We start from the raw sequence: 26,785 nt of genomic DNA on the forward strand, positions 1-26,785 counted from the left end.
TGGTGATGTTGTTCAACATACCATTTTTGAGATAACAACCAGGAATTTTTTTATTTTTCATTATTGAACAAATATTTTATGAACATACTACAGTTTGTGGTATTCAGTTAATATTGATTTTTCACTTGTTTCCAGTTTTGGTGGGGTATTTTTTTGTTTTTGTTTTGTTTTTTTACTGTTGTGAATAAAGCTTCTAGGAACATTTTTTTTATAAGTCATTTCATAGACATTCATTTTTATATCTATTTGATAAATACCTAGGAGTGGAATTACTGGGTACCTGTGATTTTTTTTTTTTAATATGAGGGAAGATGTTAAAATCTATACACCTTTTTAAATGTTTTTTTTTCTTTATTTTGTGTGGTGCTGTGTATCCAAACGAGTGGCCCACATGTGCTAGACTACCATTGAATTACATCTCCAGCCCCTAAATGTTTCATCATTAAGTGGGGTGTTAGTTGAGCATCTACTAACACTTTTATTTGTATTGTACACATTTTTATATATTTATTTGTGGATAATTCTAATTTGATAGAGAGGGGCGCTGAAAAACAGAATCTCCAAATTTAGGTTTTAAGAAATGCTCTACTATACTTGTAAATACAGTTTATTGGACAACCAAAAAAACCCCACCAGAATCCTTATAATATTTTTGCAGCAGAGTTGTTCCCCTATCTTAACCTTCCCTGTTATAAGCCATCTCCAAGTTTAATTCCCAGTTGGTGTAGGGCAGCTGCCGTCTGGTGCTCCCATCTAAGTGCTGAGCATTAGTGACTGACCACACAAGTTAGTTGTTCAGTGATAAATTCAGTGTAATACAAGGAATTTTAAAATTTTATTGTTAGAGGATCAAATTCTTTCATTCTTATAAATATTCAACAATATACTGTATCTAACTTGAAAATGCACATAGGTGTGAACCATGAGCTGTTTTGACAGGATAGGTTCACTAATAATCAGAGGTAAATATTTTCTGCCTTGAGATCTCTTTATAATCCTTACGTTAAAAAGTAACCCTTGGGGGCTGGGGATGTGGCTCAAGTGGTAGTGCGCTCGCCTGGCATGCGTGCGGCCCGGGTTCGATCCTCAGCACCACATACCAACAAAGATGTTGTGTCTGCCGAGAACTAAAAAATAAATATTAAAAATTCTCTCTCTCTCTCTCCTCTGTCACTCTCTCTTTAAAAAAAAAAAAAAAAAAAAAAAAAGTAACCCTTGGGCTGGGGATATAGCTCAGTTGGTAGAGTGCGCAAGTTGCCTCACATAACAAGGCCCTGGGTTGAATCCTCAGCACCATGGAAGGGAAAAAAAGTTATCCTTCATTTTGGGTACCTTCTCAGATCATTCTGTGTCTTCCTTTCAAAGTTTTGAATTATTTTGTTGTTTTGAGGTGATTTGACCCATTGAGGCATACATCAGTTTTGTATGACTTTTTATTGTATTACCGATCTGTTTTTCTCATTATTAATAATGTCTGATATAAACTTTCTAAACATTCTTCAATATTAGATTAATTTAGTGTTATTCTTAAAAAGACATTATATATTCATTATTTTTATAATATTTCTCCTACAGATTTTATGTGATTTATTATCACCTGAAAACTTAAAAGAAGGCTTGAAGGAATCTTCCTGGAATTCGTTACCATGTATTAAAAACAAACCTTTAGGTTTTCCTTCTGTAATGGAAGAATCTCACACTCCCAGTGAGCTTAACCTGAAGCAGGTAAGGGGTAAGAAGAAAATATGGGTGTAGTGCATCTGTTTTTTTGTTTTTAATATTTATTCTTTAGTTTTAGGTAGACACAATATCTTTATTTTATATTTATGTGGTGCTGAGGATCGAACCCCGCACCTCAAGCATGCTAGGCAAGCGCTCTACCACTGAGCCACAACCCCAGTCCCTCTTTTTTTTTTACATGTTAAGATCTTTGCTTTCCTGGTTTCAAGCACTTGAACCCATTCAAGCACTTGTCTAGTTATCTTAATAGAATTTTGTCTGCAGTCGTTCATTTATAGTAAAAGTTTTCATGGGAAATATTTACTAATCACAATTTTAGGTCACTTAAATGTCAGAAAACTTTTAGTTTCTTTGAATATGTAGAACATTATTTTAGTACTTTATAGAACATTGTATTTATTTTAGTACTTTATGAACAACTATATTAGCATGACTACTTTAAACCTCATTATAACATAAGTCAGCTTATATTAATACTGTCAAACATCATTTACTTGAGGGGGCTTTGGAATTAAAAGTGGGTGCTATTAGTGAGCATCAAAATGAACATTATAAGGCACCAAAATTTCATTTAGTTTGATTTTTGGCTAGAATAATAATGGATAATAAAGAAATGGGGTTATCTTTGTTGATTATATTTCTGTAGACTGAAGAACTACCAGAGGATACTTCAGAACCTGTCAGAGGAAGTTTAAACCGTGCTCAGTCAGCACAGGCTATCAATTCAAAAGATATGCCTGCCAGAGATGATTGTTTAAAAAGGGTATCCTCAGAACCTTTACTCTCTGTTCAGGAAAAAGGTGTTCTGCTAAAAAGAAAGCTGTCTCTCTTAGAACAGGATGTGGTTGTAAGTGAAGATGGAAGAAATAAGCTTAAAAAACAAGGAGGTAAAAATTTCACTGTACTCATATGAAATAAATTTATTTATTCAGTATGTCCTTTAAACTTTTTTCTAAAGAAGAAAACTCTGTTGTTTGTTTGAATAGAAACGCCTAGTGAAGTCTGTATGTTTTCATTAGATTATGGCGACATCCCAGAAGAATTAATAGATGTCTCAGATTTTGAGTGTTCTCTCTGCATGAGGTCAGTATGTAAAATTTTCTAGACAAATATTTTGTATTAATGTAAATATAAAAAATGGTAATAATAGGCAATATAAAGTAATAGAATTCTAGACTAAATATCAGAAGATACAAATTTTTAGTCCTGGATTTACCTTTTATACTTTGGGCAATTAACCAAATCTCTGAATTTCAGTTTTTCTTATTTAAGAAGTAGGGTCAATATTGGCATTGATTATGTCCAGCATTGTGAGAATCCAGTAGTTTAAGTATAAAAGAAGAATCTGGGAAGTTGTAAGTAATTATGAAAGTTATAGATATTATATTTAAACCTAGATATAGCCATGGTTTTAGATTTGGATAAGAATTCTAATTGTACATTTTATGTTTATGATTCTAACTTGTTTTTATTAATCATAAAATCCTTTTTAAGTAACGTTGGATAAGGATATCCATTGTGCAGACTACTTTTAATTCTTTAAGACTGAATGTTTTGAAAGAATATTTCTTATTTATGTAAATTGTAGTAAAAATCAAGGATTAATGAAGAGTCAAGAGCTCTGAAACAGGTTATACTAAGCTGGGAGTAATTAGTTGTATTCCTGAGCAAATCTATTAATTCTTAGCTTCTGAGGTGAGGAGATTATACCAGGTGATTTCTAAAGTACCTATAAATCTGACAATATTTCTAGGGAATGTAAAATATCATGTTTTAGGAAATAATTATAAAGTTAATAAAATCAGTTTTTCTGCGTTGAGTATTGCATCTAGTATTAAGCCTAATAGTTATTTAGGATTCAACAGTAATATGTAGTAGATTATTCTTTTAATGAATTTTATATAGTAATGCTACTAAGAGAACCATTTTTAAGTTGATGATAAATTGGGAATCTGAAACCATACAAAAATAATAATTAAATTATTTATTTTCACTGTCTTTGAAATCTGGTGTGCATTTTATATTTGCTGTATGTCTCAATTTAAACTAGTAGCATTTCAAGTGCTCAGTTAGCCTCATGTGTTGTTCTATAGCTGTCATATTAGTCAGCACAGGTTTTGGCTCCAAGTGGCCTTTGTTGATTGAGAACTTTAGTTCAGGAAGGTATAATTGTCCTTGTCACTGCCCTTCCCCTCCTTTTCCTGCTCATCAGGCCCTCCTTCTTCTTCTTCTTAGGTAGAGGTTAGCATTGGTCTATAATTTAGTGTAAGCTTTTCAAATGGATAGTTTAATTTGAAAACTAATATGTATTTTGGTTGTTTTCAGGTTGTTTTTTGAGCCAGTAACAACCCCTTGTGGACATTCATTCTGTAAGAATTGTCTTGAGCGCTGTTTAGATCATGCACCATATTGTCCCCTTTGCAAAGAAAGCTTAAAAGAGGTAAATATATATCTATTAATATCTGTTTATTGTTCTTAATTTGGTTACACGATCTGATTTCTGTTCAGCCATAGAAATAGTGGCTATGTTGTCCAAAATGAGGTATGTTACCTATGCTGAGTGCCAAAAAAAAAAAATATTTTATTATGCATATGCTAATGTAGGATAAAAATGAAATTAAAAGAGTAGAGGAAAGAAGATAGGTACAAAATACGAAGCCCCTTGTAGTTAAATTTGTTTTTAACAAAAAGAATTATGGTCAGTTACTTGGTCATAGATAAGTTCAGTTTTATTTTAATATTTTAAAAAATTTTATTTATTTGTTTGTGGTGTTGAGAATTGAACCCAGAGCCTCACACATGCTAAGCAAGTGCTCTTCCATTGAGCTATAACCCCATCCCAATAAGTTCAGTCTTAATGATGACAATATTAGAGAAATCATACTGCAATGCCTTTTTCCCTTGATAGTAAGCCAGATTTTAAGCCTCTCCCAGCTCACTTAACATGTAGAACAGTAGAGCCTTCTGCACTGATAAAAATACTGTATATCTTTGCTATCCAGGATGGTAGCCACTAGCCACTTATGACTGGTTAAGTACTTGAATTGTGGCTTATGTGACTTAGGAACTGTGGTTTTAGTTTTGTTTAATTAGCTTAAATTTAAGTAGGTACATGGCTACCACACTACATAGTGCTGCTCTGGAAAATGCTAGACTAGAAGGAAATAGGTGGATGTAGCTTTCCACAGTCCTCTCTGAGTCTGTGATCATTGCCAATGACCTGTGAAATCAGTAGATCTCAGTGTAGTCTCCTGCCCCAAGGGGAGGACAGTACCCTCTCAGTCATGTTTGAATGATCAACTAAGGTACAGTGCAAGCCTTGTGATGCTGAGCAATGATGGGGAAAGTGATTCTGTCTGCTGTGACTGACAGGATTGTTTACAGGAAAAGAAAGTCTTCCAAATATGAATAAAAAATTTATAAAAGCATTTTGATTATAGTTATTTTCTATATTAGAAAACAGGACTCTTTACAGATGGCTTAATAGCCTACGCATACTGTTGACATTTGATATATGCTTTACTCACAATGCAAGCTGATATGTAAAGCAATACGGAATACAGAATGTTTGCAAAGTCAGGATACATAAGATAAAGTTATTCTTAAGAAGTTTGCTCATTACTTTTACAACTAATATGATCAGTGTTTTCAGATAAAGTATTCTAAACCTGTTTTTCTAGACGTTTTAGATACTCTAGTATAATTATGCTTCTTTTCAGATTAGCTATTAGATCCACTGATTTCATTTAGAGACAGTTTTTTCTTAAAAACTATTGGAATTCAAAGAAAAACAGAGCATGTTATTTGAAAACACAGCTAACATACTGTTTTAAAATGTGTATCCTCTCCAACTTTGAAGCTACTTTGCATGATATAGTTTGTAAAATCTAAATATATGGAATTTTAAAGAGGTGGGTGTAGTTTTCCATAATCCTCTCTCAGAGTCTGTGATCATTGCCAAATGACCTGTAAAACCAGTAGATCTCAGTGGAGATATTAATAATATCAATATTAGTTGATATTATTGAATAATAATTAATAACATCAATATTACATTATTCTCCATAGTTTTACATTTTTTCTACTTGTCATTTTAATTTGTTCATTTTTACATTTAAATATATTTTAATGACCTAATTTTGAGAGCAGTATAACAGTAAAATAATTTAGCATTTCTCTATTGTTCAGTTTAGAAGTTATTTTCTTCTTTTTTTATTATACCATGCTTTTGTGAAAAGAATTTTAAAGTAATGATTGTATGAATTGTTAATTGTTCATTAGGTTAAATTCCTGGGAGGTGAATTTACTGGATCAAAAGCTTTATAAAACTCTTAAAACCAATTGCCAGATTATCTAGCCCACAGAAATGTTACACATATTTCGAATTCCTATCAGTAATGTAAAAGAGGCCATTTCCCCACAACTTTAATTACATGGGCATTCAATTTTCAAGCATGTTTATCAATATAATCGATAATAGAGAACTGCTTTTATAGTATCTGTATTCTGATTAATCTTATCATAAACTCTTAAATTATCTCTGTACATATTTTCTGCTTAAGGGTACTTCTCTAAATCTATATAGCCCAGTGGTTCTTAAAATATGTTCCCCTGACCAGTAGCATCTGTATCACCTGAAAACTTGTTGGAAATATACATTTTCAGACCCCACTCCATATCCACTAATCAGAATTTCAGGTAGAGCTCAGCAATTCATATTTTAACAAGCCCTGATTGATACTTAAATTTGAAAACCACTTCTACACCATTTTACCAAAGTCTCACATTTCCTAATGTATTTGTCATTGGATATTGACACATACCTACCCCCCACCCTTTTTCTGGCTCTACAGATTAAATGATAGGTTCTCTTTGTCTTATGATTGTCTCCCAAGAGTTTTTCTTCACTATGTGTATTTAATAAAATTTATATTGGCATTTTCTGTGTACTCAGTCTTACCTGGTCCTTGGCCCTAAGCAATTTTTAGTTTAATTACAGAGGTACAATTATCCATATTTATATAATACAATGCAGGGAATGGTAAGTTCTTGTATATGGTAAAATATGGGGATTTAGGGTGACAGAAAAATAAGAAAAGCTTTATAATAAAAAGGTAAATTTGGAGCCAGTCTTAAAGGATAGTTTCTTTTTATAAGCAGGAGTGAAACAGATGGTTTTTATCAGTTGAAATAGAAAATGACACAAAAATGCACAAGGACTGCAGTTCAGTGTTTAAGAAGTAGCATAAATGTACCATTTTGTATAGGGGGTGGTGGATCACACAGTAATAGTGTATCCTGATATAAGGTCTGAGTGACCGTGACAATAATAGGAAAACTTGAAAGAAAAATTATCCAGAGTCTTTGCCTCTGAAAGCGGTAACCAAAGAGAGGAATTGTTTTGTTTTTCTTCAATAAGGGAAATGCATTATATTCTTCAGCCTTATTTTCATTTTGTTTCTGAGTCAAAATAATAGTTTCAGTAAGTACCATGAGCTGTCAGGTGGAAACTGGCCTGTGTTATGGGAGATGGAAGGGGCAAGGCTGGCCACTGCTAATGAAGGATTTTTGATTATAGCAACAAACATTCTTAAATGCAGTGTTTGGTTCGGGTTGCAACCTTGTACCTTGAATGCTTTTGAGGAAAGCCTCAGATAGGTTTACTTGTGCAGCGTGCAGCATTATCCACTGCTATGTCCCCTCCCTAATTAAACTTACTCAGAATCAACTGTATATGGAATAAAAAGCTTTAATATATCAGTTAAACTGTTTCACATGTTTTATACCATAGGAAATCAACTGGAATGTAAAATAATATTGTCTTTTAGTATCTAGCAGATAGGAGGTACTGTGTCACACAGCTGTTGGAAGAATTAATAGTGAAGTATCTGCCTGATGAACTGTCTGAGAGAAAAAAAATATATGATGAAGAAACTGCTGAACTCTCACAGTAAGTTTCTTCTCATAAAAATTAACTTGATCAAATCACAAACCATTACCCTTGAAAATAGTAATGAAAAATCTTCCCACAGTAAACTGGATCCTGTCCTTAAGTCACTCTAGCCAAGGCATATTTTTAAAAAATAGTGATTAACTTCCCCATATCCTCAGCAGACAAAGTTTATTTTAAAAGTTCATTTGGTAGTATCTAGGTGTTCTAATAGGGAGTTTTTGACTCATTTCTTTGGACTGAAGTATTATTGAGGTGGGAGAGGAATTTCCTGAGTTACAGTCAAGCAGTGGAATGGGGGTTAGAGAGACGGAGCCTGTAACAGTAACATGGATGGTAACAGTAGCTCTCTTGTCTCATGACCCTGTAGGAGGTAAACAGTAAATGACTTAAGTTAGCAGGGGATTTTTAGCCAATTAGAGGTTTGGAAGGGGACCAAAGACTGAAATTTGAAGGAATGACTTAGAGGCCAAATTATCAGAAAAAAATACCGAATGGGGGAAGAACTAAGGTAGGATCAGACAGGTGAAACTCCCAAGGTGCCTTTGGTATATAACACACCACTGTTAGGGCACAAACAACTGATTGGAGCTTGGTAGGTTGGGCCTGCCTTTGATTGCCCTGTACTACTTTCTTATACTTTTCTCCCCTTCTTTTCCTTTAATGTCTTTCCCTCTTTTACTAATCACTGAGGTCTCTCTGAATTTCTTACACAGGTTTTTAATTTGTTAACTCTGCTTCTTTCACTTTGCTTTAACTGAACACCCTGAAGAACAATATTGTAATCTTATATGCTGTTTTTATTTAATAACTTTTTTGCTTCTATCATATTTCAAAACATAAATGGAACATTTTCTATTTCTGTTTCTAAAGCAAAATCAATTGTACTTGTAGACGTTTCTTTTTCGATATGTGCCCATCAAGTGTCAAAAGGCTATTGACCTTCAATAAAAGAAAGATTTGTATTGTTTTCTTTATAGAAATTGATAGTAACTTGTCTTTCCACAGAATTGACATTTTGTGTGGTTTTATGATAGAAAATATTCTGATGTGAGGGCTGTGAACCTTTTTGATCAGCACTGAAAAGTCTAGATTTAAGAAAACTGCAGCTTGACCTTTTAAATCTTAGTGATGCAGCCTGACTGCTGTCAGAGGAGTGGTAAAAGCAAGGGAAGGAGAAGCCCTAGCATACGGAGATCTGAGGGTGGTGGAAAGAAGCTGAAGGAAATCTTGCTTGTTACTCGTGGGGCTATTTTTTTTAAAAATTAAACATGTTTTTATTAAGTATTATATTTACATAAGTAATTTATGGTCATTTTGAAGAAGACTACAAAATGAGCAGAAACACCATATCTGGTAACCCAAAAAAGAATCACAGGTGACATTTTGGCATGTCTTCCCAGACTTTACTGTATAGATAAGTTAGTGTTCTCTAACCTCCTCCTCACATCAACACAGTTATTTCTAAGTCAGTGTTGGACACCGTTGTCTTTCAGTGGAAAGCATAGTATTTCATTTTAGTGTTAAACCATACTTCACCAGTCTCTTGTTTTTGCTTCCAAGTTTTGGCTACTATACAATGCTAAAGTGAGCATTCGTATAGTAATTACAGGATTATTTCTCAAAGCCTGTTAGTTCCAAGCACACGGACATTTCCTATCAAAAACAAAATTTCTGATCTACCGAGCCAAGTACTTATTTGGCATGCTTATACTATTTAAAACTGTCCCATGGTACTAATCTTCCCCCCCTCCATAGCCTTTATTCTTCTTTTCTATCAATCTGGTAGTGAAAAATATTATACCATTTTAGGGTTATCTGGAAAAAATGTTATCTAGTTGATTTTTATTTTATTTTTTGGTACTGGGAATTGAAGCCAGAGGCGCTTAACCGTTGAGCCACGTCCTCAGCTTTTTTTATATGTATTATTTTGAGACAGGGTTTTACTAAAGTGCTTAGGGCCTTGCTAAGTTGCTGAGGCTGGCTTTGAACTCAGGATCCTTCTCCTGCCTCAGCCTCCTAAGCCACTGGGATTACAGGCAGACAATGCCACTGTGCCCAGTTGAATTATGTTTTTTGATCATTTGAAAATATTTTAATGCCTAAGAAGTTTTAACTACTTGCTTTTTTCTATTGTGGGAGCTCATCATTGTTATCTAGTAATTACAGTATATTTTATGGATAAATGAAATTAATACTGTACTTTGTTATAAATATTTTAAACATATTTTAATATAAAATGTTAGTTATAACAAATTCCCTTTTGATTTATAAAGATACTTATCTCTGTGTGATAACCTAGTATTTTGAAATTCAAACTTATAAATAAGAGGATCACAAACAGGTTTTTAGAGTTAATATGGCATCAGTGTGAGTTTAATGAAGGTGTTGCTGGTTCTTATTCTTGCCAAGAATTAAAATCATATTATTTAGAACTGATTTGGTTTTGTTTTTCATTTATTTAAAGCTATTATAAACATCACCTGTTCTGTTGTATGTTTTGATCCCTAATAATGAAACATCTTTTCCTTCAGCTTGACCAAGAATGTTCCAATATTTGTTTGCACTATGGCCTACCCCACTGTGCCTTGTCCTCTTCATGTGTTTGAGCCAAGATACAGACTGATGATTCGAAGAAGTATACAGACTGGAACCAAGCAGTTTGGGATGTGTGTCAGTGACACACAAAATAGGTATGCTTTTTGTGAACTTAAATGTTTTTATTTATGCTGGAACTTTCTTTGAACAAGAATGAGAACTTGTACACTTACTTTGACACTGACCTTATTTTTCTTTCAGTTTTGCAGATTATGGTTGTATGTTACAAATTAGAAATGTACATTTCTTACCTGATGGAAGGTCTGTGGTTGATACAGTTGGAGGAAAGCGGTTTAGGGTTCTAAAAAGAGGAATGAAAGATGGATATTGCACTGCAGACATTGAATACCTGGAAGATGTTAAGGTATTTAAAATGTTATCTTTCTAGCACACCCTGGTCTACCCAGTGATTGTGATGCAGGCATACAGGCTGATATTTTCTAGGTACATGAATCAGTTCTTACTTTCGGAGACCCTCATTACTGTTACTTATGAAAATTAGCTCCAGGTGCCTTTTTCTTATCTTGAGTTTGAATTGTTATACATTCGGGAGAATTTGAGAGCCTAGAACCTCCATCCTTTTCATTTTTGCATGCTTGCCCACCAGCACAGTGTCTAGATTGTATGTGTTGATACGTACACACATGCATATATGTATATGCTTGATAGTTATTAAACAGTAGCAGTTGACTAAGTTGAACTGCCAACCCATCTAAGTTTTCAAAAGTTGCTAATCTGTCTTGTTTTATGGAATTTGTTAGTAATCAAAGGTTGATACAATTAGTAGACTGAAAGATAAACATTAAAATCTTCACATATTAAAATTGTTCCTGTGCCTAAGATCACCTTAATGATAAAATAAATACAGTTGAATGCTGTGTTAAAACTGTCAGGCATCACAGATAAAGTACTGTCAAGTATATGTATTGGTGATACCTCATCTGGGAAGGGCATGATGGAGGTACCTTCTTGGATAGGATTAATGTGGCCTTTTTGATGTTTCCAGAACCTAATTCACTAACTTCAGTTAATTGAGGTACTGGAAAAATGACTTGTGATGTTATAAGTATCAAATTGAAGCTACTTTCTTTGGCAAAGGAATTATAAAAGCAAATCTTACATTAATCACTTATTTATTGATCTATTTATGTCTTTCATTTCAGTCAACATTTATTGAATGTTGATTTTAGACATTTTCCTAATCATTAGTTCATTGAATTTTCACAACTATAAAATAACAGATGAGGAAAGTACAATTTAGAGGTATTAATTAATTTACCCAAACTTCTGTATGTTATGTAACAAAATGATTCAAAGCCAACTATTTGCTCCCAAGCTATGTGCTTTATGTTTGTACCATATTGCCTCTCTGGTGATAAACTTAATTAGTTTGCTATCACCTGTCTTATCTTATTGTATACATGCCATTGGGATAATACTTTGCTCTGTGCAGCAGACCAAAAATATTGGGTAGTTGAAATTTTGGGTTGAAGGTATACTTTGTACTTTGGGCATTGGTTAATGGAAACTTTGTCGAAGGTAATGCTCTATGTAAGACTAATAACCCTATATTAATTTTATGTAAATTTACATCTTCATATATTGCATTTGATGTGAAAATCTCTTGAGTGTATAGCTAAACATTTGTGTATATACACATACAATAGGGTGATATACTGAAAACATGTTTAGAAAGTTGAATCCTTTGTGTGGTCTTAGGAATTTATTTTTTCTCATCTTATTAGCATCTAAATAGTGATTTTCTTGTCCATCCTGGAAACTCTTCTCAAATTTGTTTCTATTTCAAAGTATTTTTTTCTTATTATGGTAATTATTTTTGTGACTTCTAATGAAAGTTTAAGTTCAATTATATTATTACATAGAGTTCTAAATCTAGCTTTTAAAATTCCTGCATGCTTCCTGGTTGGCTCCTTCTTCTAAGACTCATGGGGTTATTCCATAGCCCATGGTTCATTTCTTCAGTTTTGTAAGGGTGTTAAAGGAGATAATTTTTTATCTATTTTAATAATTTGATAGGTCACAAGTTTGTTTTTTACTCATATCAATTCCTGTGTATGTTAGAGGTGACTAAATCTTGTATAGTCATTGCAAGACCACAATTGTTCAATCATAAGGTCTTTGCTCCCCTTTTAAAAAATTTTTAATAAAATGCACGCAAAATTTACCATTTTAGCCATTTTTAAATGTACAGTTCAGTGACATTAATTCATTTGTGCTGCTGCGCTGGGGTTTCGGCTCAGTGGTAGAGTACTCGCTTAGCACATGTAAGGCCCTAAGTTCAATCCTCAGCACCACATAAAAAATAAATGGATAAGATAAAGGTATTCTGTCCAACTACAACTAATATATATATAATATAAAAAATACATTCATGCTGTTATGCAAAATATAGATCCTTTTAAAAGTTTAGTTCTAATTTTTATTTCAATTTTTCAAAAGAAAAAAGTCTGTTCTTTTGTCTGTTGTATGCTATAGTCTTACCTTTTATATTTTAAAATCTTTTCAGAGTCCTTTTGTTGTTTTCATGTTAGTCATCCTTGAAGTATGAAAGGCTTAGTCAGCCTGCAATTTGTTCAGATGAGTTAATATATATGAAACAGAGGGTGAGCTGGCAATGTAGCAAGTGGGATGTAAGTGTATGTCAAAGGAATGGTTATAAGATAGGTGAATTAACCTAGATCTTCCACCTGTGTTCTGTTGGATTCTTCTTCAGGCTGGAAGACTGATGCACCTGTTTTACATATGCAGTTTGGTCATTCAGTAAGCTCAAGGTTACGCTGAGGTATTGTAGAGTTACCACAGATATGATAGCTTTGATATAGCCTTGTGATGTTAGAGCAGAAGTCGAACATTATATAAATTATCCTCAAATTTTTTATTTCCTGGCATTGTATAACATGGTTATTTATTGCTATTTATTGTTTGGTTTTGTGTTTTGACCCAGTTTCCTGGTAAAAGATGTATTTTTGTCCTCCTCCTGTTACTACTTGTTGCTATGTGTTCTGCATTCTGACCCCTATTTTTCCTTTTATTGTAGTAGCTCTCTTTTACTTTTGTGTTCTACTTACTTCAGAAATCAGAAGGCATTCCAAATTTCTATAGACCTTTGAGCCAGAACTTACTCTCAACCTTACAAACAGGGTTACTATCTGTAGGACTTAGCAAGGCTAGATGGAAGTCAGGCTTTGCTGTCTTTCTTTAGTCTGTCCCTTTAGCACTATGTGAGGCAGAAATATATTATAGCTAAAGACCAATATTCGGGTAATCTTAGCACTAAGGTAAGTTCTCCTTGTTTTCTGATACTGTTTTGCATTTCTGTTTGTTTGGTGATGTGGACAGGGAGATGAGACACAGGTAACTTACTGACCATTCTTTCTAGGTTGAAAATGAAGATGAGATCAAGAGTCTCAGAGAGCTTCATGATTTGGTATACTCTCAAGCCTGCAGCTGGTTTCAGAATTTAAGAGATAGATTTCGAAGCCAGATTCTTCAGCACTTTGGATCAATGCCTGAGAGGGAGGAAAACCTTCAGGTATGATGGCTTTTTTTTTTTTTTTTTTTTTTTAAAGAGAGAGTGAGATACAGAGAGAGAGAGAATTTTTTTTTAATATTTATTTTTTAGTTTTTGCCGGACACAACATCTTTCTTTGTATATGGTGCTGAGGATCGAACCCGAGTCGCACGCATGCCAGGCGAGCTCGCTACCGCTTGAGCCACATCCCCAGCCCATGATGGCTTTGATATTGCTTCCAAAAGTGTCACCTTTTTTTATAAACAAAAATTAATAGCTTTTCATTTTTATTTTCATTTTCTCTGTTTTTAAATAGCATTTTTTACCCTCCCCCACTCATCTTTAGAATTGACTACATTCTTCAAAGCAGGGGTATCTACTATGTTTTACATAGCAGAGGAGCAAAAGATTGAAAATAGTTATCAGATAAAATGCCTGTGGGAGGAAGTGGCAGAGAAGGAGAAAGTATATACCTGAGGATTTTCAAAAGGAGGGATAAGGAATTTAAAATGGGACATTATCTGCCCTTAAACTGTGACTACAAGATAGCTGTGTCTTTGAGCTCATCAGCTGTTACTCTTATTCTTTGACACTGAAGAGTTGTACAATTTTCTGTACTTGTTAAAAATTCTTTCTTACCTCTTCTTTTATTCCCAATATCTTACCCACTATTTTAATCCATTTTTGTCCATTTGTTTAATATTTCACTGTTCATGAAGCTATTATTCTTAAGGTCTTGTTCAGGTACTTGGAGTTTACATGTATGCTTAATCTAATTAATGTGTATTAAGCACTTGTGTGCAGATCTGCGTAGTAGGTACTGCAGGAGGCATATAAGAAGGATTCCTCTCCTGGGAAATCTGATTATAGACTCATCAAATGCCAACTTTTAGGTGTAAACATTTTGAATTGAATGAAGTGTGATAGATTACATAAAGAAATGACTATAAACAGTTATACAAAGATGGAGAATCTATAGTGATTCATACTGCTTCACATTCACTTTTTCAAGGATTGGTCTAAGTCTATCTGAATCCCAATTGAATCCTTCATCTGAACTTGAAATTTCAACATCAGGCCACCTCCAAATTGTCTAACATATTATAGTTGCCATGTGTTTGTTTTATCCTGGCTGCTTGAATCTAATTAAATGTGACCAAAATGGGCTCTAATAAAAACAAAACTGAACAAGTAAATTTTAAATCTTGGGGAAAAAAAAGACTTAAATAAAAATTCATCATTGCTTTCTTATCATCTTCACCACCCTGCTCATTTATCTTCAGTCCTTTCTGTTAATAATAGTATGAACCAGGATTCAGTCAGGAAAACAGAAGCAGCCATTTTGCATATTCCAGGAATGAAGGGTTTACTATAAAACAAAGTATTATATACAATAGTTGGAGAGCTGATAGAGCAAAGGTCAGGGATGTTTCCATCAGAGGTCAGGGAATCTGTTGCCATAGATCACCTGCAACAGTGAAGCAGGGTGCTTCTGAATAAACTGTGGGGAAGCTGTTATAATTCTTAGGAATTATAGGCCCTACCAGTATTTCTACAGCAGTGGAGCCGGTAGTTTTCAGGAATTCTCTGTAAAGCTACTGCCCTCACTTTGTAGCAGTCTCCAGAGAAGAACAACCTCTTTTCCAATTTCCACATCTCCCAAGAGTGCCTCTAACCTGGAGTGAAATGGAAGAGGAAATTCTGGGAAATGTAGTTTTTGATGTTGAAAAGCAGAAGGAGCTACTGGTGAGGCTGGGTTGAGAAACAGGCATTACACAAATATAGAAATCTAACTTGGTTCTAAAAGAAGCTTACTGAGATCAACACTCTGGTAGTTCCTTTTGTCATTCTGAAACTTCACATTTCAGGTCCAATGTAAAGCAATAATGTGCAGTAAGAGGCTTACGAATCCTTTTATGTAAATTCCTAGTTGTTTTGGTAGCCACTGGTTAGCCCTTGAAACATAGAGGGACTTCTTTGTGGAGATATGTTTCTTTTTCAAACTAAACAGGAAGCCAAGATTTTTTTTTTCTTATATCTTTTTTAGGATTCCATAATAAAAAGAAAATTTTAAATATCAATTAACTTTTTAATGCTTTAAATATGTATTTTAAGGAAACAGTTAACTAGGACTAGTTTTTCTCCCATGGGACATTTGACACTATCTGGAGGCATTTTTAGATATAAAACTGCAGATGTGCTGTTGGCATTTAGTGAATAGAGGTCATAGATGCTGCTAGTACTACAGTGCACAGCCTCACACTACAAAGGATTATCTGGCCCCAAATGTCAGTAGCCTGAGGTGGAGAAACCATGGCTTAAGGCAGTGTCATCCAGAGGAAAGAGGGCTGGCTGTGGAGCCAGATCTGGATTGAAATATTTGCTGTGTATCATACAAGCTAAGAGATCTTGGACAATGGAATTATGTTTCCAAGCTTTAGTTTCCCCATTTATTTAGGCTTAAAATGGTATCCTGCCATTATGATTATTAATGGAATTTGAGATGGCACCTCACACATATTAAAGTGCTCAGTCAGTAGTAGGTTTTTAGTTATTATTGCATAAATACTTGTTTTATTAATACTATTAACTGTTTATTAATTTCAGGCAACCCCTAATGGACCTGCATGGTGTTGGTGGCTTCTTGCAGTTCTTCCTGTAGATCCTCGATATCAGTTGTCAGTCTTGTCAATGAAGTCTTTGGAAGCACGGCTGACAAAGATACAGCATATACTGACCTATTTTTCTAGAGACCAATCTAAATAACTAACTGCTTGGATCTTACTTTAACATAATCCTAATCTGGCTGTGTGAACAGCTAGATTGTCCGCTGCCTTTGCACATCCAGTGCTGGTCTAAGAAATGTAATGAAACTTTTTTTTTTCCTTCAACCTCCTGAATCGTGGATTTTCAAATGAATACCTTCAACTAGGATTTAGACCACTAAGAACTTGCACAGAAAAACACGCACTGAATGTGTGTTAAACCTCTACATTGTGATGAAGTTGCACTATGTACCATATTCTAAAATGAATTAAGAACTCAGTGTATGTATGTAGTATGTATGTGTGTGTGTGTGTGAGTGGGTGCGCCTGTGTGAGCAGTATGTGTGTATTTTCTCTGGCTTTAAAATTTTAAAAGAAAAAAAAAAGCCATAGAGAGCAGAATTTGCCGAGGGTCATTTATTGCCCAAGTTTACAACAATAGCGATAGAAGTTTTTGCAAATGGAATTTGCCTCAGATTTATTTGTCCTAATGCTTATATTTGCACAAGTATGTAAAATATGGTACTGAGTATCATTCTTTGTTGGAAATACTGCTCTTACTGAACTGTCTTGACCAGTAACTATGACACAGTTTCTTTCTTATTTATGTAAATAACTTGCATCCCAGTGACCGACAGGCATTGGATGCAGAACCTAGAGCCAGTTTTCAGGAACAATTGCAAATCTGACATGGTACTGTGCATCTATTCATAAAATACTTAAAACTGTGAAAATATGGTTTACATTTAATTGTACATAAAGGTAAATGGAGAACTCAATTCAGTACCAGTTAGTTTGTACATTTTAGGGGGCTTTTCACATTAACTGCCCATGTATGTAATTTATAGTTTGACATGATGTGTTTGTTTAAAAAGTTACGTAGTATAAACCCATTAAGGATCTGAGGAGAGAGAAGAAGCTTAATGTAGAACTAAGCTTTTAAAAGTTTGTTTTGTTTTTAATTCTGGTCTTGGTGCGAATGTTAGTTATGCCTTATTCATACCACAGTTAGGTCACCATGCTGTGACATGGTTTCTATTCATGCTGCCCTAGATACTTTTGTAATTATTTGTTGCAAACTTGTGACTGTCCCTATTAACTTTCTTTTATGTAAGTAATTTGTAAAAGTTTCTTAAAATTTTTGCTTTTGCTTATTTAATTTTGAATAAAAGCTTAATTCATAATAGTTTTTCTCTTAAATATTAGATCAGTGTCAAAAAAAAAAAAAAAGATCAGTAGAGGAACCAAACTATATATAGTAAAGAACAAATGGGTTTTGCTTACTGTTTTATGTTAAGACATGAGCTGTGGTTTTCAAAATGCTTTGTTTACTTTTTTAAGCAAAGAATGAAGTATCTTGAGGCTTCTGAGATCCTACAGCCATCATTTAAAACAGTTTTAATCTTTTAAGAAATCCATGTCCCTTTAGATAAAATTCTTTCTTAATGCTACCCCACTTGAGACTCCTGTGTATTAGACTCGACTATTTCTGCCCTCAGTTTCCCAGCCAAGATTTTCCAAGTAAGTCATCTTTTAATATTCAGTATTTTTATAAAAAATAGTGAAGATATGACTCTCTAGAAGACCACCTTCACACTCACAATTATGCCAATTAAGACTCTGTTCAGTAATTCTGCAGAAAACATCTAAGGAATAGCTATTCCCTGAAGCATCAGTAGTTTCTGAAATATTCAACTTTCTTATATTTAGAAAAATGCATGATAAGGGATTTGTTAGTATAAATGAAGATTTTATCTATATATTTCTCAAAATATATCAAATGGCAAAAGGAATTACCTGGGTGTTGAATCCACATTTTTAATATATAATGGACATGTATGTGTACACACTCAAAGGGGCATTTAATGATTTCCATATATGTACACGTTTTATACATACCAATAGAAATTTGTGGGCCTTATTTATTATTTGATCCTAATTCTGTGACAAATGATCTCTGACAATTACTCTAGATTTTTTTTAGACCATGATAATTTTTTTCCCACTGCATCTTTCATGGGGGAAAAGAGCAAAAGAATCAAAGATTTTTTCCCTTATCACTTTAGGTGCCTAAGTTATGTCATGAATTCAACATTTCAAGCCAAAGTAGCTAGCTGTCGCTCTTTATACACCTGTCTGCATGTCCACTTCTTCCTGTTCTTCAAGGTCCAACTCAGGTAGGAGAACTATGAACTCCATAACATCTTCACATACTTTGCTGTGAACTGATGGGGGTAATTTAAATAAATACACCAACCAAGCTCTTTGGAGTATTATGACAGTTTAGTAGTTCAGACAGATTTAGTATTTAAGTAGTCATTGGTTAACTGCTAAACATAATTGGGATAAGTGCCAATTAAGAAAAGAGATTAAGATGGTAAGACTGCACAAATACTTTCATCTCCTCCTCTTTCCTAAATTAAAGAAAATGAAACATAGTGACATTATGAAACCAAAATCTCATCAACTCACCAGTGAATTTAAGGACCATCTGAGATATATACTTACAGTCTGATACATAAGACAAGAGGAAAGCATAACTTTGCAGCAATGGAGGACTACTGGTCAAATAGGAATAACTAGAGGGAAGCCCCAAGCTAGGAAAGGGTCTTGGCAAATTCCCCTGGGAAGGCTATGCTTGAAACAGCTGGATCATTTGGCTGTTTGCCCTACTTGAACCAGGCAATAGACAACAACAGCAATTGTTCTCAGGCCAAAGTATTGGATGTAGGCCTTGGGCCAGAGAAGGTCCATAATACTTTCCATAGCTTCAGGTTCTAGTAGAATGGGGAGCCCTCAGGCACAGAAAAGCCACTGGCCTACTTTTAAACTGGCAATATGTTCTAGTGTTTTCCACAATCAACATAGGTAGGCTACCTTTCACTGAACCATCAATCCTAAATGCTTGATCCCAAAAAACAAAGATGAGTATACAATGAAATCCTAGAAATTTGGGGAAAATGAGTAAAACAACAAACTCAATATCCTTAGATTTGAGGATGTTACAATCCCCCAAAAGATCTTAAAAATGAAGAGTGTCCCAGTAACCATTAGAAAACTTCAATAAATGTTCGTTGAATCAATGAATTAATTATGAAGATAGAGTCTATAGACAACTACATAGAAGAATGAAGACAGGTAAAGAATGAGGAAGAGGATTAAGTTGGGGGCCTTTCCAGACAAAACACAATGCAGAGTGTTCAAAAGAGTAAAACTGAGAGAAATTGAGACATGAATGATAGATTCAAAGTTTTAATATTTATCTAATAGAATTTTCTTAAGGAGTGGTCATTTTCTAGAGTCAAGACTAATAAAGTATTCTGTATGCATTCCAAGGGACCAAATTTATCCATGCCTAGGAAAATAAGTAAAAAAAAAAAAAAACACAATTAAACTGAGTACAAACAAAATAATCATAATTCAGTTTTCTGGCTTTGATCAGCAATGAAATGACAGACTCAAAGAAATCAATTTAAGGACACATTTTTTTCTTTCTAAGCCAATGTTTAAATGTCAACATTTTAAAATGATTAAACATTTTTTATAGACATTTAGGATGCAGCCTAATAAATGAGCTCTCTTGTAGACTGCCTCTAAATGGATTTTGGCTCTTCACCAAAATTAAATCTCCTTAAGTCCCCCCTAACCCCCAGGGTTATTTTTTTTTTCTTTCACATTTTTGGATTTTGAAAAAATATAGTCTTTAAAAGAATATATGCTTAACTTTAAAATGTGATCGAATCACATTTAACGCTCAGAAAATCCTGTGAATAAGGTAGTCTCCTTATATAGATGAAGAAACAAATAGTAGTTAAGTAATTTGTCAAAGGATTACATAGCTGCTATGTGTTGGTATGGCTTCAAACCTAGGCAGTCTTTCTCTACCATCCTGTCATGTCAAGAAGTATAGAAGATTTGTGATGAAGTGTTCAGAAATGCTTGACAACTCCCTAGCATAGCAGGCTTTACATGTGAGGGTGCATTTAACAGGTATTGAATTAGAACATATTTTTAAGTACCTTATTGAGATTGTGAGATATTCAAATCAGATTCAAGACAATATTTTGGGGAGCAGCATGCATTGAAAACAATATTTTTAGAAAGTAATATTGTATAAATCTATCAAGGTCATTAAAATGTTTATACTTTCTGACCCAATCCAATTTTGGAGAAATTAACTTGAGGAAATAATTAAAGTCCACATGCATCACAATAGATACTACATTTTCCCCCCAATATCTCTAGAATAGCAAAAACTTAGAAACTACCAATGCCTCCTATAGGTGGCAAAAACTCAAATGAGTATTATTTAATAATTTAAAATAAACTAGAGACTAGCTGGATATGGTGGCACACTCCTGTAATCCAAGCAATTTGAGAGGCTGAGACAGGAGGATTGCAAGTTTGAGGGCATCCTAAGCAACTTAACAAGGCTCTAAACAACTTGGTGAGACCATGGCTCAAAATAATAAATAAGAAAAAAAAAAAAAAAGGACTGGGGATGTGGCTTAGTGGTAAAGCATCCCTGGTACAAAATAAATGAATTAATCAATAAAATAACTAGAGAGACTAATATGTGGAAATACATAATTCAGAATTGTAGTTATACCATGATTACCATGTTGTATTTACCATATAATTAAAGATTAGAAGATACTAAAAAATGAAATTGGTAAGATTGATAAGAATTTACTTTTCTTTAGAAATTCTATATGTCTTTCCTGCATGGAAAGCCAGCTATCTAAAGCTAATCTACTCAATTTATGATCATATTACACTTGGGTTTTAGCATCTGTGATTGTGACTATAACTATGCTTTTATGCATTGTGATTACATTGGTAAATGTTGTTATATTTGAGATACATAAAAACCTGATGGCTTAAAATTGGAAGCAATAAAGTGGCAAAGAATTATCGAGTAGGCATATACCTTTAAAAATACCTTCAGTGTGTTAGGTACCATCCTTTCAATGTTCAGTAATATGAAATGTAAAGAGAGGCTGATATGAAAACCTATATATAAAACAAAAATATAATCTTAAAGTTTTAAAGTGTTTTGTAATAGACAAAGTGGAAAATAAAGTGAACTGAGTCATAGGATGGCATCATCGACTACTACAGTATGTTTTTACTTGAAGTAGCTATATTTCTTAGGATACCACTTTATATGATGAGAGCATGAAACAATGAGGTTTAAGTCCTGGCTCCCTTACTTTGGGCTTAGGTGGGCCTCTTAGTGTATATGAGCCTCAACTTTCTGTTCTTCAAAATGGGAATTGAAAACAACATATATAAATATCCAGCAGAATAGTACATACTCAAATGAGAGATAGCCATTATTACTATAAATTATAGCAAGGAAGCTCTCAAGAGGAAGTTCTCTTGAATCATTAAACAAGTATGCTGGGGAGGGAAGGGAATATGGAAATACGTAAGTGGAGAAAGTTCTATGCTATGCAACTTGGGATTTACAAAAGACTTCTACGTGAAATAAATAAATACCTGCTGACCTGACATTGCCTAATGACACTCTGCTCTCTCGTGAATTCACTGGATAAACTAAGAATTTATCCTAAAAGAACAGGAAGCAAGAAAGTCAGACAAGTTTCAATAGCTATTACATAATACAGTCACAACCTTGTTTACAAGATGTATGTGGGAATTGTCATTGCTTGCAGGGGTTAGCCATAAATCTTTAGCCTGCGGCAATTATTAAAGTACTTGCAGATGAAATAGCTTTGTCTATGAGTTGAATAAAGAGGAGTGGAAAATTTTGAGGCTGGAATTCAGGTTTGCTTTTCATTTATATCTCAGAAACAGCACTTGCTGTCTTAGAAATTTATATTCAGGATGTAAAATAGCAATATCTAACACCATTGCCTTGCTCAAAATTAGAGCATACAGCTGAATTAATTACTTGTGCCACATGAATGATCTTACGTTGGATAAACTTTGTTTATATGTAGTTATATAGCTAAATTTTTACACAATTAGATATATGACAGAATATATTGGAATGTTTGTATTCTCTTTATATACCCACAGCTATTCAGAGTACATCTAGTAGGTGACTCGGTTTTACATTTCTGGCTTCACGGGAGGAGGTGGCCTGGCATAAGCAGAAATAGCCTGAAGTTCAGTGCTAGTCTTGTCTCTGGTTAAAAATCTGAACCATTGAAGGGTTTACATGAAGTTCTAGAAAGATGAGAAGAGAAGCAATGTCATTAACAGAAAAGATGTCTGATATTGAGGTTTGTGAATCTTTAGAGAAAATTGGGTGTTTTAGTCAGCTTTTTCACTGCTATGACCAAAAGACCTGACAAGAACCATTGGGGGTGGGGGCGGTGCTGGGATTGTGGCTCAGTGGCAGAGTGCTTGCCTAGCATGTGCAAGGCCCTGGGTTCGATCCTCAATACTACATAAAAATAAATAAATAAATAAAGATGTTGTGCACAACTATAACTAAAAAATAAATAATAAAAAAAAGAATCTATAGAGGAGGAAAGGTTTATCTTTGGGCTCTCAGTTTCAGAGGTTTTAGTTCATATGTGGCCATCTCCATTCCAGGCCACAAGATGATGCAGAGCATCATAACAGAAGAGTGTGGCAGAGGAAATCGACTTAGGATATCACAACAGGGAAGCAGAGAGCAAGCTCTGTTCAACAAGGACAAAATATATACCCCAATGGCATGTCCCCAGGGACCTACCTCCTGCAGCCACACTCTACCTGCCTATAGTTAACACCCAGTTAATCCCTGTCAGAGGATTAGTGCACTGGTTAAATTAAGGATCTCTTAACCAAATCATTTTACCTCTAAATCCTCTTGCATTTAAATCCTCTTGCATTGTCTCACACAGGAGCTTTGGGGGACACCTCACATTTAAACCATAACAAAGGGGGGAACCCTTATTCTTCTCAATAGCATTCCTTGATTAGTTAACAAGATCTTGGGGGGAGGTGGCTTTCTGGTGCAACTAGGAGGTTAGGGACCCTTGGTTGTAGTATTCTAGATTGCCACAGATTCCTTGTGCTTAAAGAATGGTGTAGAAGCAGTGGAGTCCCCAGACCTGCAAGAGACTTATATGTTGGGATGATGACTAATCACTCATAGTCAAATACTTTGGATTTTATTTTTATTTTTAATTTATTTATTTTTCAGTGCTGGGAATCAAACCCGCGTCCTGACGCCTGGGAGGCAAATGTTCTACCACCGAATGCACTTGCAGCCCCCAATACTTTTGACTTTTAAAGCCTAGGATATTTGTATAACTTTGTTGTGGGCGAGAATAAGCTATTAAAAATGATAAAGGTTGAAGGGCTGGGGCTGTAGCTCAGTGGTAAAGCGCCTGCTTCGCATGTGTGAGGCACTGGGTTTGATCCTTAGCACCACATAAAAATAAATGAAGATACAACTTAAAAAAAAAAAAGATTGAATTCTTATCAATTCTTATTCCATCTTATCAGAGTGTATGTCTATAGTTAGAATTTGCTTTATTTAAAGAAAATGAAGTGTGCTTTTTTTTCTGGGAGGGGGGGGATGGATTGAACTCAGGGGCACTGAACCACAATCCCCAGCCCTTGTATTTTATTTAGAGACAGGGTCTCACTGAATTGCTTAGTACCTCGCTTTGGCTGAGACTGGCTTTAAATTCATGATCCTCCTGCCTTAGCCTCCCAAGCCTCTGGGATTACAGGCATGTGCCATTGTGCCCAGCAGAAAAAGTACACTTCTTTGTACACCTGAATTTGTAAACCGAGAAACTTAGTCCCTCTTAAATTATGTTCAGGATCTAAGAAAAACAAACAAGTGGCAATGGTAATGAAAAATTAATCTCTAGTTCAAGAGACTGCACTAAAATAGAACCCAAAGGACTTCCCAATTGACTGAGATATGTAAGAGGTACAAGGAAATAAGAATTCAAAGATGAGCCTGAGATTTCAAACCATTAAACCTAGTAGAAAAAAGAAGGTGGTGCTAATTTGCAAGAGAAAATTTAAAATAAAAGATGGTAACAGTTTCCTGGGTTAAAGTGAGATTGTTTAGAGCTGCTGAAACATAAATCCTTAGAAAGGGATCTTGGGAAAACTTCCACTGTGTATCTTCCCTGTGTAATTGGACAAGGGAGTTCTTTCACTCTGGCCATAAAAATAAAAGCAATTAAGTAGATTAAATCAAGTTCCTCTGCCCTTTCCCTTGGTTCTAGAAGCTATCAGCTGCTATTAGCAATCAAGAATTATATCCAGGTCCTCTGATTCTTAAGGAGGGAGTCTGAATGTATGTGCTTGCATAAGGCTTATCCTTCACCCTCCTTTACTAGTTATGCAGGTGATATTTATTCATTCACATTTCCTAAACCCTGTGGTTGGCACTCAGGGAAAATCAAAGGTATAAATTAGAAATAGATTCTCAAAGTGGTGGGGAAGAAGATGCTTAAAAAATTCTTCCCACTTTTAATGTTCTCTTTGGGGGAATCAACCATATCCATGGCTTTCATTAAAATCAGAATGTCAGGATTTCATATATATATCAATTCAGAGCTTTTTCCTAAAGATCAGAGTCACATATTCATCTTCTAAATAGGCCCAACTAAAGGCTCCAGAGATCCCTTAAACTTAACATGGGCTCAAAATGTGTTCCCTTTCCCAGATTAATAGTGTCCCCTCTACCTAGAAATTCTGAAGTTATGTTTACCATTTTCCCTCATTTTATCACCATCATGTCAATTTCTTTTTACATCTCTTGCCTTTTCCCTTCTCATCATCATCTATTTCCTACCCTTAATTTAGATACATGGTCTACAAATTGGGGCAAGTGTACCCTGGAGGCATGCAAAGCTTTTCAAGAAGTAGGTGGGCATGGATAATTTTAAGGAAATCCATTTTCATTACTTTGACTTTCATGTATAATTTTCCCTAAAATTGAACTGCCCAAGAATTCACCTGTGATGAAGAAATGGGTACTTAAGCCCCCCCCCCGCCCCTTAAAACAGCCCTTCTCTCACTTTTCAAGGAAAATGTATGTGTCTCACCTATTCCCCATCTTGTGAAACTTTATAACCAACTCATAAAGGACTAAAATGTTGTGGTTGATGTTGACAGAGTGAAAAGATCTAAACAATAGATTTTTAAAAATCTTTGCAAGTCAGATAGTTGCCAATTCTGTGCTTTCCAAAAAATTGAAAGATGCCTGAGTTGTCAGTTCATGGATTGTTTAAAATTATATTTGATGATATAATAGTGTGATTTAAGGCATGTAACTCAGAAAAAACACCAATAATTAAATGACATTGTTGTATCAAAACTCTTTGATTTCTGCATATTCATAGTCTACTTATACTTGAGCTACTTATCAGTGTTCTTAATGCTTAAGTCTTCATTAGTTATTAAGAATATAATCACTAATGAACCCTGTATCATTCCATAAATCAATCAATAAATAATTTTATTGGGGCTGGGATTGTGACTCAGAGGTAGAGTGCTCGCCTAGCATGGGCAGGACCCAGGTTCAATTCTCAGCACCACATAAAAATAAAGGTATTGTGTTGTGTTCATCTACAAAAAAGATATTCTCTCTCTCTCTCAAAAAATATAATAATAATAATTTTTATTGTATATGTGAATTAATTGGAAAAAAATTCCACTGATTACATTAGTAGGCTCTTTCTCAATAAATTTTTACTTTTTAGATCTAAATTGTCAAAATTTATAATATATTTATGGAATTTTGATCAATTGTATGTTACCAATATTTGCAATGAGAACTCAGTCCAGAAGAAAAAAATTAATGCTTTAAGATACTGTCCAGGAAATGGAAAAAAAATTATAAAATACAAATAATATATATATGTGCACACACACACACACACACACACACACACACACTTCTGTCACAAAGAAATACATCATGAACATTAATAGACTTTAAAATGTAAAATATATGACTATGACATTCTTGGAGGAGGAGTGGAATAGGAATGTAAGTTAAAAGATAAAAAGAAAGGATTAAAAAAGACATTGTAAATTCTATAAAACATGGATATTGGTAAGAAACAAATTACTATTATATTTATTATATTATATTTATAAATAGCTTTATAGAATTTTGTTTTAAAATATCAATTGTTAAAATAAGCTGAAAAATGACATGTTTTGCCATTATATACTTCAACGTAAAAATATGCAAGGAAGAACATAGTT

At 34.2% G+C, this 26,785-nt stretch overlaps 1 protein-coding gene across 2 annotated transcripts in view; it reads left to right on the plus strand.

Moving 5' to 3' along the window:
- Positions 1 to 17,769, plus strand: part of Lonrf1 (LON peptidase N-terminal domain and ring finger 1) — a 32,753-nt gene extending 14,984 nt beyond the window's left edge. Inside the window, exons 4-12 of one of the 2 annotated variants that reach the window (XM_021730157.3) lie at positions 1,576 to 1,725; positions 2,387 to 2,627; positions 2,760 to 2,823; positions 4,066 to 4,180; positions 7,569 to 7,690; positions 10,225 to 10,383; positions 10,490 to 10,652; positions 13,689 to 13,841; positions 16,428 to 17,769. In XM_021730157.3, coding sequence (XP_021585832.2) covers positions 1,576 to 1,725; positions 2,387 to 2,627; positions 2,760 to 2,823; positions 4,066 to 4,180; positions 7,569 to 7,690; positions 10,225 to 10,383; positions 10,490 to 10,652; positions 13,689 to 13,841; positions 16,428 to 16,586 — 1,326 coding nt within the window. In that variant the 3' untranslated portion in view covers positions 16,587 to 17,769. Of the gene's footprint in view, positions 1 to 1,575; positions 1,726 to 2,386; positions 2,628 to 2,726; positions 2,824 to 4,065; positions 4,181 to 7,568; positions 7,691 to 10,224; positions 10,384 to 10,489; positions 10,653 to 13,688; positions 13,842 to 16,427 lie in introns of both variants that reach the window. The other variant, XM_005330803.5, reaches the window with a different exon arrangement.
- Positions 17,770 to 26,785: the final 9,016 nt, after the last annotated feature.

This window comes from Ictidomys tridecemlineatus, chromosome 14 (assembly GCF_052094955.1).
Source record: "Ictidomys tridecemlineatus isolate mIctTri1 chromosome 14, mIctTri1.hap1, whole genome shotgun sequence".
Taxonomy (NCBI): Eukaryota; Metazoa; Chordata; class Mammalia; order Rodentia; family Sciuridae; genus Ictidomys; species Ictidomys tridecemlineatus.